General features: G+C 38.4%; 1 protein-coding gene across 1 annotated transcript; it reads left to right on the plus strand.

Annotated features, from left to right (window-relative positions):
- The first annotated feature begins 9,754 nt into the window (after positions 1–9,754).
- sik1 (salt-inducible kinase 1) lies at positions 9,755–19,656 on the plus strand. The gene is made up of 14 exons (XM_056464772.1): positions 9,755–9,995; positions 10,443–10,643; positions 10,798–10,914; positions 13,057–13,120; positions 13,561–13,722; positions 13,978–14,102; positions 14,229–14,352; positions 14,434–14,654; positions 15,054–15,203; positions 15,297–15,407; positions 15,763–15,991; positions 16,076–16,330; positions 16,442–16,667; positions 16,757–19,656. The coding sequence occupies exons 2-14, from the start codon at positions 10,491–10,493 to the stop codon at positions 17,220–17,222; spliced, it is 2,403 nt and encodes an 800-aa protein (XP_056320747.1). The 5' UTR covers positions 9,755–9,995; positions 10,443–10,490; the 3' UTR covers positions 17,223–19,656.
- The last annotated feature ends 2,009 nt before the right edge of the window (positions 19,657–21,665 follow it).

Below are 21,665 nucleotides of genomic sequence, written 5' to 3' on the forward strand. Positions count from 1 at the left end.
ACAATCAATTACCATCACAAACCCCAATTTCAAGGAACAAACTTTATCATAATACACCAGTGCAAAATATGAAAGGCTCTTTAATGGCATATGTTAACAAAGCCTTGTGATATTTGGCCACTCCTAACAGCTTCTAATGAGTTGGTATGATAAGACTTTAAACATGTTCATGCCTTTCATAATAGCGCTGTACATTATCAGCTGAATATGAGAGTAATTAATCATGCTGTGGTGATGAATGACATATGAGAACAAGGAATTTGCGAACAATGGGGTGGTACAGTGAAAAGCTGCTTTGAAAAGCAGGTGTGATGGCATTCGTTTCGCACACAATACCATCTGGAAAACTTCCAAATATGTCATGCATGTTTATTATGCAGTCGTGAAAAGAAAAGAGGCCTTCATTCCTTTATGACACACACACACACACACACACACATAAAAAGTGAAGGTAAACAAGGCATATCTGGAGAATGACACGATGACATGGCTTAGCATGCTAATTCTCTGGCTCTGAGTAAACAGTGTTTTAGGTGCCAGTATGTCTGTTTGGATTGAGTGAATCGTTTCCAAAGTAATATAGAGAGTCATGGTTGGTTGATCAATATCACATCAAAGCTGAAACGCTTTTCTGAATGACCATTACACTGGTTTTATTCAGAGACATTTTATTTTGTATTACTTAGGCCTCTTTTCCCCTCCAGTAAACAGGCACATCCACATTCTCCAGGGCCATATAATCTTCACAGTGACGTCACAAGGAAACTGCCGGTAGTACTATGAATCATAGCCCATGCCAATAGCCTTCTCAACTCTTAAGCAGACATCTATGTAACCAAGTCTCTTATTTTAAATTCCATCAAGTTTATCAAGTTCAAAAAGTAGGAGAGCACAAGTAGATGTAATCATTTATTCTTCTTTACTACAAATTACTTACTTTCTCCAAGGGCCATTTATTTCAAAGTTGATATTTAGCCACACCATGTTGGAGTTTCATAACATGTAATTTTTCACGAGGTGGGTCGTTAGGCCAATGCTCAATCCCCAAGCTGGAGGACCAGGACATACACACATACACTACGGACAATTTAGCCTACCCAATTCAACTATAGCACATGTCTTTGTACTTGTGGGGGAAACCGGAGCACTAAGAGGAACCCCACGCAAACACGAGGAAAACATGCAAACTCTACACAGAAATGTCAACTGGCCCAGCCGGGGCTCGAACCAGCGACCTTCTAGCTGTGAGTTGACAGCGCTACTCACTGCGCCACCGTGTAGCCCTTACTACAAGTTATACCACCAAACTAATATAAATGGACATTTCACACAATTTGCAGAATGACATCAAAAACAGATTATAACTAGTTTGTTAGGGAAGTCATTTAATGTCCATAGTTTGATAGTTCACTAGAGAAATCTATCATTTTATTGTTTATCATTTTGTTCTAGTTTTAACGCTGTAGTCTCAAATATGTCAAGAATTTTATGCAAGAATTCTGACAAAAAAGATGTCTCAAGTCCTAATATTTTTCTCTTAAACGTATTGACAATGGAATGACTACATTGCAATGACATGTTTCTAATGCTGGGTTCACACCATATGCAGAACTAAGCTTTCATTCATTCATTCATTTTCCTTTAGCTTAGTCTCTATTTCAGAGGACGCCACAGTGGAATGAACTATTCCAGCATATGTTTTATGCAGCAGATGCCCTTCCAGCGGCAACCCAGTACTGGGAAACACTCATACACACTCATTCACATTCACACACATACACTACGGCCAATTTAGTTTATTCAGTTCACCTATAGCGCATGTCTTTGGACTGTGGGGGAAACCGGAGCATCCAGAGGAAACCCACGCAAACATGGGAAGAATGTAAACTCCACACAGAAATGCCACCATGAAGCTTTCCCGCTAGTAAATTACAAACAAAGTCAATACAAATGCGCTAATAGAGGTGAATTATGAATGAGAATTATGAATTATGAGTGAATGACATGGAATGTGTGATGCGTGTGCTGCTAAAGCATAGAATTTGACTCAATTGTGTCTTCTGTGCAAGTCTTTGTAAAATTCGCATTAGGGGAACAACTTCCTGCAAATAAACTAGTGTGAGTGATGCAGTACTACGCATTTGGTGTGAAATCAGAGTAATAGACATGCTCCGAATTTTCAGAATCTTGGTTTTCAGCCAAAAGAGGGAAAAGGTTTGAATATAGGACTTAAAAAAGGCTATGCTGCACTGTACAGCAGTGTTCAGCACGCTGGTTTCACTCTCCCTTTAGCCAGAGTCATTACATGGTATAGAATAGTTTCACACTAGACATCAGGGGCGGACTGGGACGGTATCTTTGCCCGGGAGAGTTATTGAACATAGGGCCACTTGAGCAATAGGTAAGTGAAGAAGGAGGGGGTCTGAGAGTGATCTGTAATTTGAGAGCGGGGGGTTGGATGAGTGATGTGTGTAAGGGTGCACTCACACTATGCTATCTGAACAGTGCCCAGGCGCATTTGTTTGAGAAGTGTGATTGCTCTGAATTGGGCTCAGATAAGCCGGCCCTGGCCTGAATGGAAGAGGTGTGCCAGAGCGCGGTTCCCTTGGGCTTTGTCGCGGTACGCTTGTAGTGTGAGTGCAAAGCGCACCTGAGCCTGAAACTGCAGACGAGACGTGACTTTTAAGGGACTGTTTTATATGTATTTATTAATCATTCTTACTGTTTAATGAACGCAAACTGTCGTAGTTTATTAGAGCGTACTGACACCATGTACAGTTGCCTTGAACCCCTCTCGTCTCCCCCGACGGCCCGCACTCACATTACATTCGAGCCTGAGGATGGTTACATCATCGATGATGCGCTGTTCAGTAAGCATTTTCGCTCAGCACAGTGAAGATTCCTTTAGTTATATTGTTTTAGTCATTTGGCATTCAGTGACACGCAGTCAAATATTTTGCCGAACAGATCAGCCACTTTTGACACTCATAAACAATCGTAAAAGTTTTCTAAAGGTACAGCTGTTGTGCAGTGAGGGGTTTGCATCTTTAATAATCTATGACAGATTGTGTTCATTGAACAGTAAGAATGATTAAGAAATCCATATGAGACTGTCCTGTAAAAGTCACGTCTCACTTTCAGTTTCGGCCTCAGGCAAGTGAACTGCACTCTGGCACACCTCTCGCAACGAAGCACACACACTTCTCAAACGAAGCGGGAAATGCGCCTGGGAATGGTTCATATAGCATAGTGTGAGTATGCCCTCAAAGACGCAAACCCCTTGCTGCACGACAGTACGAGGACTTTATGATCATTTATGAGTGTCAAAAGTGGCTGATCTGTTCTGCGAAATATTTGACTGCATGTCACTGCAAACGACTAAAATGATATGACTAAAGAAATCTCCCCTGTGCAGAGCGAGAGCACTTCTTTTCTGTTAAACTGAACAGCGCATCATTGATGATGTAAATGTGCTCCGGCTCGAAAGCAGTGTGAGTGCGGGCCGTCAGGGGAGAAGGGAGGGGGGACAAGTGTGCTTCGGCAAGGTTCAAGGCAACTGTACAAAGTGTGAGTACGCCCTATGTGAAGAGTGGTAGGGAGGGGGGTTCACGGTGACAGGCCAGAGTGACCATCAGGCAGTACTGTGCAGAGACTTTCTGAGGGGAGGGGTTGGGGAGCGATCGCAAACTGAAGACTGGGGGTGGTTGTTGGAAGGAAGAGATGGGTGGTATGGGGAAGATGGGTATGGGCGACGATCGTGAGCTGAATAGTGGGGGAGGGGTGTTGGGGGTGGACTGGTTGACGGTTGCGAATTGAAGACCGGGGGGGCACTTTAGTTCATTTTTGAAGGGCACTTTTTATCCAAGAGAAAAAGGGCACAGGTTGAGCCCTATCTGTGTACGTGCCTGCCACCAGGCCACTGGTGCTCCCTATGACCAGTCCACCTCTGCTGAACATGGAAGGCTCTGCACTATGAAACTCACCTGTCCTACACACATGACATGGTCAAAGTTTAAAAAGCTTAATATTCTGCTTTGTAGAAATTTTCCTTATCCACACACATACTTGTCTATGCATGAAGCACACATGCTTGCAGTAGTGTTACTGTGCTGTCATGGCAATGCTGGTAAAATGACACCTCTGGACTCATTCAGTGTCAATAACATTGTACTGTCAAAAAATGTGGTTATTTAATGGCCTTTTGTTTTTTGTTTTTAAATCAATATAATTTATGTTATTGTGTTCAATTTAAAATGTGTAATTACATTACTTTAGATTATTTAATAAATTTAAAAATGATTAATTATTGAAAATAATAATAAATCATTTCTATAACATGTATTATTTGAGCATTGTGAAGATTGCAATATATAATATAATATAATATAATAAAATATAATATAATATAATATAATATAATATAATATAATATAATATAATATAATATAATATAATATAAGTTTTGGGAATAAGAAGGCATTTATGTGTTAACTTTTGAAAATGAGTTTCAAAAATGTTAGTTTTTGAGTAAACTACAAACTTGTAATTTTGTCATAGCTATATGGCATCATACAAATTTGTATTACTTGTTTTTAATCTATGTGGTTTGACAACATTGCCATCTTTTTGTGAACATTTTGTTATTTGTATATTGATGTCAAGCAAACACACCCTAAAATTCTATAATCTGTGTATTAAGCTGATGTGACATTTCTGAGAGCTCAGCGATTAAAAAAAGAGTCCTTGTCGAAATTAGTTTAAAAAACACATAACACATATGTACTGTACATTCTGTTCATTTGGTGCACACTACATTAAATGTCACTTTACTCAATTCAAATGGTTTGCAAACGACATTTAATGTTGACCTGAATGTGAAAGGGTGCAGTTTCCCAGAAAGAGTTTTGTTTGAGAATTGATATTATAACTCCACGATGACCTGAATGTCTGTTAGGATTAAATCAGTCAGGGTTATGAGTCTAGAGCACAGCCCAGGTGGCATCCAGCTACAGGTTGCATAACAAAACTGGATCATATCAAAGTCAGATTACATTCAAAGCAGACAGATATGCAAACGGGTTGGGTTAAAGTCATCTGCAATGCAAAATGTGTGATCCAGTATACGTGCACGCCAATGGAGATCCACTATAGCTCGTGACCTTTAGGGCTGTGCATGTACAACCAGGTGAAAGTATATGACATTTAAATCAGCAGGTTTCTTTGTATTGTGTTTGCATTCCTCCAGCTGAGCAAAGATTAACCAGCAGCGTGGGATGACCTGCTTTTTTTTTACCTCTGTCTGTGGAGGAGGTATTGTGTTAATTTGCCTGCCTCATCAACTGGTTGTACTTCGTTTACTTCCCCTTTTCCCATTCTTCTCATGATGTTCTCTCCAGCATCTTGTTTGTTTATTCAGTCTCCTCCATGACTCAGAAAACTTTTTGACACCACTTGAAATGGAGCGGAAAGTTGGGTGTTGTTCTTGAACGTATTGAATAATCTCAAGAAACTCCCCCAGAGACTTTCACAGTGTTTCATGTAGGCAGCATGTCCTCTATTTCAGAAAGGTCGTGCGCTTTTGAAGGAGAGCTCTCATTAATGTCACACCGTGATGATACTATATTGAGAGATCTTTTCACAAAAACCAAAGCCAAAAGGAATCCCCAACCTTCACCTTGTGCAAAAGAAAAGAAAAAAAGACCTGCATGTGCTTTCCGGCACCCACCAGCTTGTGAATCGTGTACTCACAGATTGTGACTATGTCAGATTTTGGACAAAATATTTGGCCATTAAAAATAGAATTCTTTCAAAACATCATTCTTTCAAGCCTTGTGCTAAGCTTGACTGAAAATTGGATTTTCTAAGCCGATATGGTTTGGAACTGTGTTCTCATTCCAGTGTAATAATCAAGGGACGTTGCTGCCATAACATGGCTACTGTAGGCAGAATGATATTATGCAGATTCTATCATAGGATCATTCTGAAAACATAGCCCTATATATGTAACCCCGCTGGTCCTACACCACCCAACCTGCTCTGAGCTGGGATCAAACCGGCGTCTTTCCACATGGGAGTCGGTTGCTCTAACAAGGAGGCTATTGACCATAGCCTTTTGCGACCATCACTAGAGCATCTTTAGAGGTCAGAGGAGTGAGGTTTACCTGCACAGCACCTCACTAGCTGGCCTCTGCTACACTCACCCCCCTAAACCTCACTCCCATCCGGGTCATGGCACCAAAGTAACCCCGCTGGTTTTACACCACCCAACCTGCTCTGAGCTGGGATCAAACCGGCAACCTTCCGCATGGGAGTCAGTTGCTTTAACAAGGACACTAAAGACCAAGAGGTCAGAGGAGTGAGGTTTACCTGCACAGCACTTTACTAACATATACATTTCCTAACGCTACGTAGCAGTATGACTCTGATTCTTTTTCCGCTGTTACAAGTTTGTCCAGTAGCTCGACATGTACATCTGTGGACTTGAGACGCAAAAGGGGTTCAAGTGTAGTGAAGAACGGTTCCAGAAAGAATGTTCATTGACAAAAACAAAAGCTAAAAAATAAAATAAACAAGTAAATAACAAGGTGAGAATGTGGTAAAATCTGAAAACGTGGTAAACGTGGTTTCTTTTTCTGGGTTGAAAACACTATCGATTGGGTTTAGGGAAGGAGGCTCGAATGGCACTCGCGAGAGAAATTTGAGATCTCAAAATAGGTACACAGCGGCCTGTAGCAGATTTGCAAATACAAAAACTGCAAAAAAATGTAACTTGTGGTGCAAGCATAAGGGTTGGTGCTTGGGAATATTTTAGGTGCTGTTTAATATCATTGCAGCATGATACAGCAGCAAAGTTCCTTGGTTATTACACTGGAATGATGGTATAGTTCCTAGCCATGTCAGTCATATCAAAACTTTGGTCATTTTAGCAAGATGCTAATGGTCTAATCTGATTCAATGACCTATGCTAAGCTAAGCTAAACTAAGCTAAAAGTACTCCTGCCAAAACTAAAAATTGGCTGTATGGATTAAAAAAAACTCAACTGTTTTCATATTGGAGACCTGAGCTTATATATATATATATATATATATATATATATATATATATATATATATATATATATATATATATATATATATATATATATATATATATATATAAAGTGAAGTGTTCCTTTAATCTGAAACGTTCTGTATAAATATTGTTTTCTGGAACATAATCTTCATCATCTGTCAGTGACAGACAATTTGAGGTAAAACATTACACCTGATAATAATAGGAGTTACGGCACATGTTTCGCTCCATGACAAATGAAGTATGTGTTTTACAGTCCTGCTGCTCTAACTGTCATCTACTCTACGTGATGTATTGCTACTATCACATTAGCCTTCTGTGTCTGCTTCAGTGTTGACGTGTCTATTATCAGGAGATCTTTATCTATATCAGCCATTTCGAATAGCTGTAATTCCTCTGTGGGTTTGCATCAGGCGCGTGTTTGTATGTGTGTGCATGAATGTGACTGTGGTTTACAGGGAGGGGTTTGCAAGCAAATGCCTGTGCGTGCACACATTTGCAGATCTTTAAGAAATGCTAATGCCATTCATACACCACTATCTGCTCTCTGTGGACGTCAAGCATTGTCATATAAATCAACATTGTGCATACACAACGAATGAAGCAGCACTTCTCTTGCTGAGCTGCAGAGCAGGTTGCCCACAACCTTGACTCTCTGAAGGAGACTCCAATCTGTTTTCAAAGAACATTAAAAATAACTGCAGGTATATGAATATAATGTGCATTTTAAATATTTAAAATCATTTGGATTAATATTAAACATGGATATATTCTTAATTTTATGCAACTTTTAAGAAAAGATTCAGCTAAAAGAGTAAAACCTGCAATATTTTACATAAAAGTGAATATATTATAGTATTAGTGTGTGAAAAATAATATATGGGGAAAATATTATATAAAATATAGATTGTTCTTTTCACTTAAAATAATTTAGTATACAAAGCCATTCTTTTGTAAAGTGTCATATTTTTAAATTTTATTTTGGAACAGTTATTATCACTGCAAGTATAATATACTGCATATTCACATAGGTGCATCCTATTCAATATTGCATAGCGTTTGCAAATATAATGTTTATTTTAAACATCCATAAGCATTGGGATTAATATCAAGCAATAAAATATACGTCATCTACGTCATATTATTGTTATTATAACTTAAGTTGTGGTCGCATGATCTGTTTAATCCTATTGCAGTTATACATATGTAAAACCATAGTTGCAGAAGCACAAGCGAGCTGTTCTCAAGTGTTCACACACGAGCTTTATACAGGCCTAGATATACAGTGTGTGTGTGTGTGCGCATGCACGCATGTGAGTGTCTGTATGATGTCATGCATACTCTAAATCACTATACATACAAGTATTTCCTATGTCAATTTTGTAAAAACAGTTAGGAATCCTTATGTCACTTATTTGTTGATTGTCAGAGTGTGCAATAATTTTGAATGCAAAATACATTTTTTGTTATTCTGAAAATGATGATAAAAAAATTAACAATTTTGTTAATTTTATTATTTTTAATTGAAAATTCTTTATCCACAAAATTTGAATTTTAAAATCCCCTCCTTTATACAAGTTTTTTTGTTGTCAATGAACTTATTCTGTTAATGAAGCTCTCTCAAAGCTGTAAAAAATTTAAAAGCTTTGTCTATTGTAAGCTATTATAATGCTGTTTTGTTCTGTTTTTTTTATTTTCATTTAAATTATCTTTGGATTTTTTTGTTGCCTGTTTTTGCTGTTTTTGTAAATTACCAATGTACAATAAAAAAAATAATAATACAAAAATAAAAGTTTTTCCTTCATGTCACTTTGTGATTTACTTTCTTTCTAAATATGCATCTGTTTTAAATAATTATGCTCTATGTATGACATGCAACTACAACAAAAAGAAAGAGAAACAAAGTTAGGGCCTTTAAAACATGCATAAACAAACATATTTCCTCATTTCTGCAGAAGTTTGAATTGTTTTCTGATACACTACATATAATGCAGGAATAAGTCAAATCCCTTTTAACTACTCCAGAAATGTGCTGATATGTCAGCTGACAAAATAAATAAATAAATAAATAGGAAAGAACGGTTAATGCATACACTCAAAAAGTACTTTTGTGCTTGTTTAAACTACTTATTTAAAATGAGTTAAAGCAACACAATTCTTAACGGTTTTTTGTGACAACTTAATTGTTTTATGTTCAATCCACTTAAACTTGTAAAAAGTTAACTTAATCGAGTTGTGTTGTGAAAACCTGAAGAAATTGTGTGGAACCCAGCATTTTCTTACGGTCTAGGCTATTTCTATTACCCCATTTCTCCAAAGCAAACATGCACTCTCATTAAAATCATAGCTCGCTCTGTGTTTTTTCCTCATGAAGCCTTCAGAGTCCGCATGCCTTCCAGCAGGTGGAGCAGAGACTCTGAGAGCCTCCACATAGCACACACAACAGCTTGAGAGCGGCGACACATCTCTGCCACTGGCGTCATCGGCCTCATCACCAAGCAACCCCTCCATCAGCACTGGCGTCACCGTACGACGAGCCCGCACTGTTGCCCGGCAACTTGTGCCTTGTGCGCTCGCCCGGCCTCGCGCCCCGCTCCGCTCCGAGCTCTGACGCGAGTATGACGTTAATGAGGCGGGTATCAGTTTGTTATAGCAGGAGGGGGAGGAGGCGGAGTCCCCGAACACACCAGGAGCCAGCAGCGCTTCTCTCATGCCAGCAGAAGCGCACTGGCCGGAGCGGCACATTGTACATAGTCGCGCGCTCCGCCAAAAGTGTATATCGCTGTACATATGAATTATCATCAGCATAGCCAACAAACAAACAGAAGTTTCCTTCACTGTTAGCACGAGGAATGACTTGTACATGCAAATGTAAAAACCATTTGTGCTGTGGAAAGAGGTGGAAATTATTCACGAGTTAAAGGTAAGAGTGGCTTTTGTTTTTTGTATGTTTATTTGTTTTATTGATTAATCATATATGTAGACTTTGGTATTGTATAGATTTTTTTTTTGGTTTTTATTTGTTTGTTTTAATGGCATCTGACAGAATATCAAGGACATATGTGAACAGTGCGCACTGCGTTTACTTGTTCGTGTTCAGTCTGAAGTTTATAGTATTGTACTATTTGTTAGTTTATATTTATATATAAAAATAAAATGCTGAAATTGTTTTAATATATTTTTAAATAAATGTTTAGATTCATCAGGGGATTGCTTTATAAATCAATCATTGTTTTGTGAAGCTTGTGATTGGATTGCATGCGTTTATGAGAATCAATAGATAATAATAATTATCATCCTTCTGAATATGTTAATGAATTTCCATAATATTCGTGCAAGTTTATAATTTCGTGTTTCTGGTTTATTGCAGATCATTTAAAGGTATCGCTGCGCTTAAGCACACACACAAACCGGCATCATGGTGATCATGACGGACAGCAGAACGGGCTCTCACTTAAGTTGTGCCCAGGCGAGGCCTCTTCAGGTCGGCTTCTACGAGATCATCAGAACCCTCGGCAAGGGGAACTTTGCTGTGGTGAAACTGGCCAGACACAAAGTAACGAAAACACAGGCAAGTTTCTTGCAATATGCAATGCATATAAATTGTAAATAATTTTTAAATATATATTTTTTTGCTTTTATTAGATACATATTATTATTAACAATATAACTCTACACAATATATTCTGCATAAAGTAATCACAATTTATTTCATTTCCATGCAGGTTGCGATTAAAATAATTGATAAAACAAGACTGAACTCTGCTAATTTGGAGAAGATCTACAGGGAGGTTCAGATCATGAAGCTGCTTAATCACCCTCACATCATAAAGCTCTATCAGGTAAATGATGGGATTTTTTAAATTAATGATGTCATAATTGCAAGGACTGGCCTGATGAAATCCCTGGATTAATGTCTGTTAAATTGAGGGATTGTTGTGCATTTAATTTTAAGCTTGCTCTGTGACATTGAGAGAGTGTGGTTTAGCAGCAAGTGAGTGTCTTAAGTGTTGGTCAGGCATATGGTGAGGTGCTTTTCCCTGGAAGTACATCTGGATTGCATGCAATGTATAAATAGCCTGAAGTTACTTTATCACTTTCATCTAGCTTCTGCATAGCAACTCTCCACTTGAGTGCACTGTTAAATATTTTGCCAGGCTACCAGGAATTGCTTTATTTGACTATATGTTGGGTTACTTTAAATTAAAGTAATTTCAGAATAGATCTTGTGGTTTAATTGAATTGATAATAAATGATTATGCATTTGTTTTAGATTGCTTCATTGACTTTCATGGTTCAATGTTTTTATATATTAGTCTCCAAAATGTGTGCTTGACAATAGAAAAGCAACAAAATTGATGTGTGAAACAGAGAAGTAGAGAGTGTTTCTGAACATAAGGATAAGGGTCTAAATCTCCGACTTAATTAGCATAGATGGAAATCAAGAGCAATGTGTCTGCAGAGTCACGTGAAGCTGGCTGTCTGTAAGGAGGAAAAATCTCTAAGAAGCACAATCTGATTTGATCCCTAGGCTTGTTTTGTCACCATAGTTTGGCTCGGAGACTCATGCAAACAGTGGCAGGCTAATACATTGTGCAAAAGCGTCAGCACATTCTTTCTCTCATAGCCTGTAGCATTTCAGTTTGTTTTGTTCGGATTTGGTGGATTATATTTGCAAACCGAGGTTGCGAGGAACTAAAATCCTTGGAAATAACATCACACCTCCCTACTTTGAATATGACCCCTTACATTTGTGAGAGGCGGAAGTTTTGGGAATTGAGCTGGAGCATTTGTAGTTTGATATGAGCTGCATGTACCATCTGTACACTCTTTCATAATAATTAATTAAAGCATCTCATAATGCTGAGGACTGCAGTGTCAGTGAGAGTCCTTGATATTCAACTGGTTTTGATCCCACTTTAGTGTCAGATAACCTCGAATGTACTTCTCCTTTCATAACTGGAGTGCTGTTTATTTAAAGGAGAAAGCTCTTGAGATGAAAAATGTGGAAGTACTGACCCATGACCCTTCATGACAAATTGTTTCCATTCTCTTGCTTCTTTTACAAAGAGTCCTTTTATTGCCCCAGACGCGCTCTCTTCATAACTATCACTAGTTTCCTTCACTCATCTCCCTCTGTAGCAGTGACGGAGAGAGAGACGTCTCTGTGGGCCAAGCAGGCTGGGGTTTCTAAGGAAGCGATGACCTCATTGGCACCTCTGGGTTGACACTAACTGAGGTCTTTGGTTTATCTGGAGATAAAGACCCTTTTCCTGCTGTTGCGCAGATTGAATTCCTGGGTCATTACTTGTTGTGTTAGGCACTGACCTGAAGAATCGAGTGTCAATAGTGCTTGGATGATTACGCGTTTTTTCTTTCAGCGACAGAAAAAAGAAAACAGTACAGAACCCGTTGTGCAACTGTTTCTGGTGGCACAAAATACAGCGTTTAGGATTTCTCCCTTAGGGCTCTGGCTGGATTTTACAGGACATTCCCATAAAGGGCGAGAACATACAATACACCCTCTTTTGTATAATTTGTTAGACTATTAATTATCAAATTATGGTTCCTTTGTCTTATTTGTGAACATGTTTTTGTGGTTTAAAAAAAACTGGGTTGGTGAAGATAAAGTTTTAGCTGTCATTGGCTGCAGCAGTGGAAATCATGTGTGTGAATTCAGGAAGTGGTTGACTACACACTTGAAAGAGAAAATGTGGTTTGAAAATGAAGTAAAGATCAGATGGTTGGTTTTTGAGAGATAAAATGTCCATGGACAATGGCCAATATTTAAATAAATATGTACATTAATGTATAGAAGAGGTTGAAATTGTATATGAATTAATTTAAGTAATTAGTAAATGATCAAACAACACATGTATCCTTTAGTATTAGGAATTAAATCGATTGTAATAATAATAATGATAATAATGATTAATTGAGTGTAATGAATTTTTATAAATTCTATATTGTTTTTGTCTTGACAGGTCATGGAGACCAAAGATATGCTGTACATCGTGACAGAGTATGCAAAAAACGGAGAAATGTTTGGTAAGTGGAAACACTTTGCTAAATGAATGACTAAGTAATCTGTAAAAAGACTGACAGGCGTCTATTGTGTTTGACGTCTGTAGCTTTACCAAAACCTCTTGTCCAGTTGTTGTGGATAATGAGGTCTGACGGGGAGAGAATTATTTAGATCAACACTGCCGTCAAAGCAGTGAGTCAGTGAGTGAGCACAGAGCAAGACAGGTGTTGGATTTTCTAGCTTTATGTAACTGTATGAAGGGGTAAGCTGCTGTACCTCTGCTTGTCCTCACCACCTAGGGATTTAAACACTACAACATATCAGTCTCTTCACCTGTCATATTCTCAGCCTTTAAAAAAACAATGGCTGTCTCCCCAGATTAACCATAGGCTTGCATCTGTCTTTATATGGTGTTTGTAAGGTGAAGGCTCCTCCCTTTTTAAACCAATCCTCTTATTTACAGACTATCTGACGTCTAATGGAAGGATGAGTGAAAACGAGGCTCGTAAGAAGTTTTGGCAGATTCTGACGGCGGTGGACTACTGTCACAGGCACCACATAGTCCACAGAGATCTCAAAACTGAAAACCTGCTGCTAGATGCCAACATGAACATCAAGCTGGCAGGTGAGCAGAGAAAATAAGCTTTTCATCTTGGTGTTTCATTTTCAAAAAACATCAGTGCCAAACCAGAGTGAGTGTCTTAAAAAAGAAAGTAATTGCTGTATTTACAATTAGGTTCGGTAATAAAATCAAGTAATCACATCAGTCTGCTTCTCTGCACTCAAATCATTCATTATACACTTTAAGGAATGCACACCATTTGAAATAGTTTTATGAGTAAATAGTCAACAAAACTCACTTCTGTTTCATTTCTTCAAGACTTTGGATTTGGAAACTTCTATAATGCTGGGGAACCTCTCTCCACGTGGTGTGGAAGTCCGCCATATGCTGCCCCAGAGGTCTTTGAGGGGAAAGAGTATGAGGGGCCACAGTTAGACATTTGGGTATGTTCATCATTTTCAATTCACATGAAATGTTATAAAATAGATAATACATAGTACTGTTCTTTTCTGCCTTGCAAATGCTAGTATGAATGTAAATCTAACACACACTATAAATGTCTTTCACAGAGTCTAGGTGTGGTTCTGTATGTGCTGGTTTGTGGGTCACTGCCCTTTGATGGGGACAGCCTTCCAGCTCTGAGACAAAGAGTGACAGAGGGCCGCTTCAGAATACCATTCTTCATGTCACAAGGTACAATTCTACACTACCTCTATTCATCAATCTAATTGTATAAAAAACTATTATTAACTGAGACCTTGTTTCTTTGTCCAGACTGTGAAAATCTCATTCGCAAGATGCTGGTTGTCGATCCAGCCAAGAGAATTAGCATTTCTCAGATCAAGCAACACCGCTGGATGCTTGCAGATCCCAGTGCACCCCACCAGACCCTTTCTCTGTCCCTTACTGACTACAACTCCAACCTAGGAGACTACAGTGAACCCGTCTTGGGCATCATGCAGACCCTTGGCATTGACCGACAAAGGACTGTGGAGGTGAGAAAATATGGCATACAGTGCAATGAGAGTATAGAGACAGATTGTATATTACAAATAATATAAGCATAGTTATTTCCACCAGGGAATGGCTTGTTTGTCAGATCAAGGGTTAATAGATGTTGTTCAAAGACTTGAATTGTCAATCTGTCACCTAAGAATAAAAACAACACCCTTTCCAGCTTCCCGCAGTTTTAAACATTCTCCTTAGTTGGCATCGAAAGGATAAACACAGTAGCATCTGTTTTGAAAGCTGTCATGCTGTGTTGCTTTAAGCTTTCACTAAAATCCTTTAAGAAGTTAATTCTTGACGCACACTGCCTGCGTTTCATTACACCTGTTAATGTGAAGCTCAGTATGGCTACTGTGTCTAAAACAGTTTTTCAATTCCCTCCACAGTCTCTCCAGAACAGCAGCTACAATCACTTCTCAGCAATCTATTACCTGCTGCTTGAAAGAGTGAAGGAGCACCGCAGCCAACAGATCAGTCGCCAATGTGGGGCCTGGAATCAGAGGTCGAGGACAGCATCTGATTCCTCCACCCCAGAGGTGAGTGTCAAAGTGAGGCCAAGATCATCTACTGTTTGAGATGAAATATCTGCCTGCTAACTCAGCTCTTCCTCTGTCCATCTCATTTTCAAGGTGATCATGGAGTCATCTGACAGCTTCAGAAACTCTGCCTTCCCTGTCGCCACTAAGGTGAATGCTCCTATCCATTCAGAGATGGAATGTGAACAAGGAGGTCTGTTTCAGGTCAGTATTTCTTTTAGTTTAACCTAATTCCTCTCTAGACTATGGACAGGCAATTCTGGCCATTGTGGTCCATGGAAGGTTCAGCTTCAACCCAGATCAAACATACCTGAACAAGCTAATCAAGGTTGTCAGGATCAATATATTTGATTAGGCTTGGAGCTAAACTCTGCAACTGTGCTCTGAACCTCAAGGGTCAGACTTGTCCATCCCTTGCTTTAGACCCCTTTCTTCCTAGTTGCTTAGTAAATAGACTCGCTTTCCTGTTTCATATTGCAGATATGCAGTGCTCCCCCAATCCCCCTCCTCCATTAGAGACAGGCAGTGGCTAATGTGAATGCCTCCCTCCCTTCCTCAGCGCGTGGTATGCCCAGTGGAAGCCAGCCTGAATGGACTCCTGTGGAACAGATCTATCTCCCCAAACAGCCTGCTGGAGACCACCATTAGCGAGGAGGTGCGACCTCATGACCTAGAGGAGGAAGAGGGTATACTGCAGGTTCAGCCACCCCATCTGCCAAGCACCACCTCCCGAAGACACACTCTTGCAGAGGTCTCCACCAGTCGATTCCACCAGTGCAGTCCACCCTGTAAGTGTAGTGTCACTAAAATGGTGTCTTAAAGTGTTTAATTCAGGTATCTAGTTGTTAACTGAATGCATCATCCTCTCTTAGGTATCGTGGTTAGCCCCTCAGATGGTGCATCTTCTGACAGCTGTCTGAAGTCCTCCTCAAACATCAACCCACCTCTCTCCCCAGTTGTAGGGGATTTTTCCTCACTGCTCATCTCCACTACTGGACCAGGGGCCTTAGGCCCTGCTGGGACACCCCTTGCTCTTTCCTCCAACTTGCTTTTGCAGAACCAAGGGAGCATGCTTGCAGCCAGCTTCCAAGAGGGCCGTAGGGCATCAGACACCTCCCTTACACAGGGTGAGTTTTACAGAAAACCTACTTCAAAGACAGTTAATACAATCATCTCACAGACCTATTATAGGCCAAATATCTAAATTGGTTCTGATCAGTCTGTGAAAATTTCTTCAGGGCTGAAAGCATTCAGACAGCAGCTGAGGAAGAACACTCGTGCGAAAGGCTTATTGGGGTTAAACAAAATCAAAGGTTTGGCCCGACAAGTGTGCCCACCGTCCTCATGCTCCAGAGGCAGCCGAGGGTCGCTTGGTCCAACTATGTGCCCTCCCTCAAGCCTCCAGAGTTCTAGTGGGCCCCGTGAACGCCGCAGCATGTTGGAGGAAGTTCTGCTCCAGCAGAGGTAAGAAGAAATCTGTTCAAAGCAGACATCCAAACACTGGGATACAGTTTTGCAATTTACCTTAACGCTGTTCTTCTTTCATCATACAGAATGCTGCAGATTCAGCACCAGCCTCAGCCCCAAGTCCAATTTCTCTCACAGTCTCACCCTTCATCTCCTCCCTCCAACAATCTCTTTGCTCCAGCTGCTCTGTTTTCCAACCCCCCAACTCAACCAATTCTCCCTCCGTGCCAGAAGACCTCCATCGCCTTCCAGCACAACCTGTGGCAAAAACAGCAGTCTTTTGACTCCTCTTCCTCATCGCTATCACCAGTGGCATCTGCTGCCCATCTGTTGGAGGCACGTCTGCACATCAGCCAACGTTCACATCTCCACCTCCAGTCCCCACAGCACCTGCAGATCCAGCCTAACCTCCCATCCCAGGGGCCTTTTTCTCTCCTGCCCCACCCAGGCAGTTGGAGCCTGAGCACCAGCACAGAACCCGAGTCTGATGTCCAGGAGCTGATTTGTGCCAGTCAAAAACAACAACTCAGCAACTGTGTCATGGTCAAGTAAAGAAGTTAAAGACCTTGATGAAGAAGTGTGACTCTTTCTCTACCACTCTAGAGTCTAGAGTGAACCAATTGACAATGGTGTTGAGCATCAGAGCCAGAAGGCATCTCGTTTTGATGATGCTCTCAGAAGGTTTCCAATGCAAAGGAGAGACATTTATACTCTCTCTGGACACACAATTCCAAAGCTCTGTCTGTATGTGTTGGAATGACCAGAGAAAATAAGAAGCAATAACAAACCTCTTCATTGAGCCCATGATCCTTGCTAGGTGCTCCTGTCCAAACAGCAATAAAGGACAGGTTGTACTAAACAAGAAACTGAAGAGTGTGAGTTTTCATCCATTTGCGAGTGGGTCCACTCATATATAAAGCTGGCCTCCGTAATCATATGTCAGAGACACTTGTTTATCCTTTTTTAAAGTATGAAAATAGGACAATGTCTTCCTTACAGATTTTTTTCCAAGGATTTCCTTTCAAGTCCTTTTGTTTGTTTGTTTTTCACATCTCCAGAGAAGACCAAAGTTGATTGCTTTTTTGCCTTTCTAGAATTTAGTGAAACAAAATGCAGTATCTGACTTATCCCAAACTTCCAAAACCATCAACAAATGCTGTCATTTCATCTGTAATGTGAGACTGTGCACAATACTAGCCATCCTATGCCTCCAATGACTTGTGTGCAACGAAGAGGCGCCTTAGTATGAAAGAAAAGCTAGACATAAGCACAAGAGGTACTGCATAGTGTTCACTTAGACCAGCTCTTTGAGCTTTTACTGTCTCTGGCAATGACTTAAATGCTGCTTCATGTTTTGTCACATCCATACAAAGACACTAGACAATTGTAATCAAACAAATGTGCACCTACCAATGTTTTAATGATTTTAGAACCGATATATTTGTTCAGTTTTGGTCTCTCAAGACTCTTTCGTCAGTTCACTACCTCCTCCATAACTGTTCATTCAACTCAGAAGGCTGTATCTCAACACAAACTGTATGAGAATAAGTTTGACCTTGACATCTGACCTTTATTAATGGTGTAAATTAGCTTGATTTTAATCTCTTTTTTAACAGTGAACAAAGTATATGCGAATAGTGCAATATTTCACATTGAAATGTAGAGCCAGGAGAGTAAGCTGTTGTAGGAAAGCAAAAGGTACTTCATGTCAGATGACGTTATTTCATTCTTTCTTTTTTAGAGCATGATTTTTTTTTATTTGATATGATTATACGTACGAGAATATTTTAATGATGTATTCATGAGCATAGGAAATAAGAGCCTGGTCATTTTATACAGCTTGTTTTCTTCATGACACAGGTTGCCTTTGCGCCTAGGCTGGCTTTGTAGAATGACAGAACTAGAAAAATAACAGGAAAAGCCAAAGAGAGAGCACAGGGAAGATCAAGAGCAACATTCTTTTTTTTTTTTTCTACAGACCCACAGTGGTCAGATGCTCTCATTTTATTAAACTGTAGCGTGTTCAAGTCTCCCAGAAACAGTTTTATTGCTCAGATGTAGGAAGTAGCTGCCTCCTCTAGCTAAAAAATATTTGATAAGCAATCATTTTAAGAAAGCAAAAGTTCTCCCTTTGTCAGAAAGGCCATGCTTTTGCATACTCGTATAATGTTACTTGTGATGCACACACACATAGCTGAAGATGTCTTGTAGCAATAGAATACATTTTATAATTCTTTTTTTTTTATTTGTAGCCTACAATCTAGGTGCTAGAAGTAGATTTCAGAAGTGTTTCTGGGTTTGTGTGCTATTTATATGAAATTATATTGTGTTACCATTGATGAAGCTCCGTCATTTGCTTGAAGCACTGTTTTTTATAGCCCTTATTGATCCTGTTGCATGTCTGTCTTTTGTGAATTTGACATATTTGTGCAATCGTTTCTAGTAGTTTAGAAAAAAAAACTGTACTGTGTTGTTTCCAAATTGGGTCATAAAACAACAGTGTTTGAAACCAGTGCAGGAAAAGGTAAAGTTATTGAAGGTAATATAAAAAACAGTGTTAACACCCTTTTTCCCACCACCAAAACTTGTGCCTTTGTCTGAACAAAACCAGTGGTGGTTATTTTTGTTTTTAGGATACCAGCAAGCTGTGGATGTATGTATTTTATGCTTTGTTAGTTTGAAGATCCATTTTATACTTTCATTTCATTCGTTTTGACAATAATGCACTTTATGATGACAGTTGCTTTAGAAAATAGTGTTTGTTTCCACTGCAGGTATAGATGAGTCTGTAGTTACTTTTGAAACACCATGTTTTAATGCTGAATTGTAAAGATTTTGTTCACTTTGAATTATTATTATTATTTGGTTGTATTTCCCTGATATGCTTGCTTGCTGTATGTGTGATTGTACATGGTTGTGTGAAAGTATATGAGAGTTTTATTTATGCGGCTATTTATTTGAATAAAAATTTACCTATTGAAATGAATTTCGGTGTCTTTAGTCTTGTCTTTCCCCATATTATTCTCTGTTTCCGTACTGTAAAAAACTACTTGGGTCAACTAAAAAATTTGTTTCCTTGACGCCTTTTTTCTTTGACAACATGCTATTCGAGTTAAATAATTTAATTGTAAAGTTGATGACTATTGCTTCCTAGTTTAGTCAACAGTGCTTGTGTGTAATTTTTCATTGAGTTCTAAAAACATTCTAAAATCTAAATCTGAAGTATTTTATGGGGCATATTTTTCCAAATCAAACTGTTTTTAAACACATTTATCAAATTAGGATTTTCAATATTTGATCATTGGACTAGAAATTTATACACAGAAAATGCTATCACTGCAAAAGACAAAATTAAATAAAATTAAACATTCTGAAATAAATAATAATAAATTAACTAATAAAACCTTAAATCTATTTTTTCTTATAATTTTTATACCATTTCTGCTTGTACCTTACATTCATCAAAATCCATTTGTGTATAGCATTTTCAACTGCATTTTCCAGCTTAGCATTAAAGTAGGTAAGTAATTTACTTTGTAAAACTGTGGTTGGGAATGTAAATGATATAATTTAATTTTCATTTTGCACGAAGGTCTGCACGTTTGTCATGAAGAATGCAAATTGAAATGCCGAAATGCATTGTCATGTCATTTTACATATTGCATTGCCATTTTGCATATTACATTTCAAAATGAATATTGCTACTCACACGCTTCCATAGTTAAAACACTTTTTTAAAACTGTCTTTATTGATTTTAGGAACTTTAAACATATACTAAAGATATCAATACCAAACATACACAAATTTAAAATAAATAACAAGAAAAGAAATGAAAAATATATATAAATAAATGCATGTACATACACATACAGTATAATATAAAGTTATCAAAACAATGGTATTTCAATAGCAGGTGATACAGGATACAAGTTATACAGACAAAAGATCTGTTTCAGCTTCCTACAGAAAACCTAAAGGGACAATTAGCCCCCCTTTAGAATTTTTTTTCTTTTTTAAATTTTTCTCAAATTTTGAATAACCGAGCAAATAAATTTTCACAGTATGTCTGATAATATTTTTTCTTCTGGAGAAAGTATTATTTGTTTTATTTCGCTTTGAATAAAATCAGTTTTTATTTTTTTTAAAACCATTTTAGGGTCAAATTTATTGGCCCCTTTATGCTAATTATAAGGCTAATAATAAAAATAAAAATTATAGTTTACAGAACAAACCATCATTATACAATAACTTGCTTAATTAGCTTAACCTGCCTAGTTAACCTAATTAACCTAGTTAGGCCTTTAAATGTCATTTTAAGCTGTATAAAAGTGTCTTGAAAAATATCTAGTAAAATATTATTTACTGTCATCATGGCAAAGATAATATAAATCAGTGATTAGAAATGAGTTATTAAAACTATTATGTTTAGAAATGTGTTGAAAAAAATCTCTCTGTTACAATCGAATTAAACGCTAAGAACATTCTCCCAAAAATAAAAAAAAGAAACCCATGAAGGTTGGGAAATGAAAGAATTATCTTGTGGCATAAAAATATGAAGTATTTAATTTAAGATATCTTCTTTAAAGAAATCTCTTATTTTTGAAAGTAGGCCTACTTAAATTTGAAAAACAAGCCATTACTGGTTAACAGTGGTGGAAAGCATACAGAAAAATCAGACACAAGTAAAACAACCATTACTAGCCAAAAAATGTAGTGCAAGTAGAGTAAAAGTATCTGTTGTAAATATTACTCAAAGTATGAATAAGAAGTAGCCCTTTTAAAAGAGAAGTGAGTGAATATTACGTTGTGAAAGGCTGAAGCATTTACATGCAATTCATACATGTGTGTGAAAACGTAACATTCTGTAGTGAAGTAGGCAATTGTTTAAGGCCATTTAATGATTTCAGTCAACATACAGTAGGCATGCTTCATCTTTTCATCAGTGACATGCAGGTTAAATAGTCCCAGCAGGCACAGGACGTCAACATGACGTC

The sequence above is a fragment of the Danio aesculapii genome, chromosome 9 (assembly GCF_903798145.1).
Source record: "Danio aesculapii chromosome 9, fDanAes4.1, whole genome shotgun sequence".
In the NCBI taxonomy this organism is placed as follows: Eukaryota; Metazoa; Chordata; class Actinopteri; order Cypriniformes; family Danionidae; genus Danio; species Danio aesculapii.

What these genes read in the sequence shown, in the direction of transcription:
- sik1 (XM_056464772.1), top strand. Translation starts at nt 10,491, where the DNA reads ATGGTGATCATGACGGACAGCAGAACGGGCTCTCACTTAAGTTGTGCC. An exon ending in ACAAAGTAACGAAAACACAG is followed by an intron (nt 10,644 to 10,797) that starts GCAAGTTTCTTG and finishes ATTTCCATGCAG; the next exon opens with GTTGCGATTAAAATAATTGA. An exon ending in CCACCAGTGCAGTCCACCCT is followed by an intron (nt 15,992 to 16,075) that starts GTAAGTGTAGTG and finishes ATCCTCTCTTAG; the next exon opens with GTATCGTGGTTAGCCCCTCA.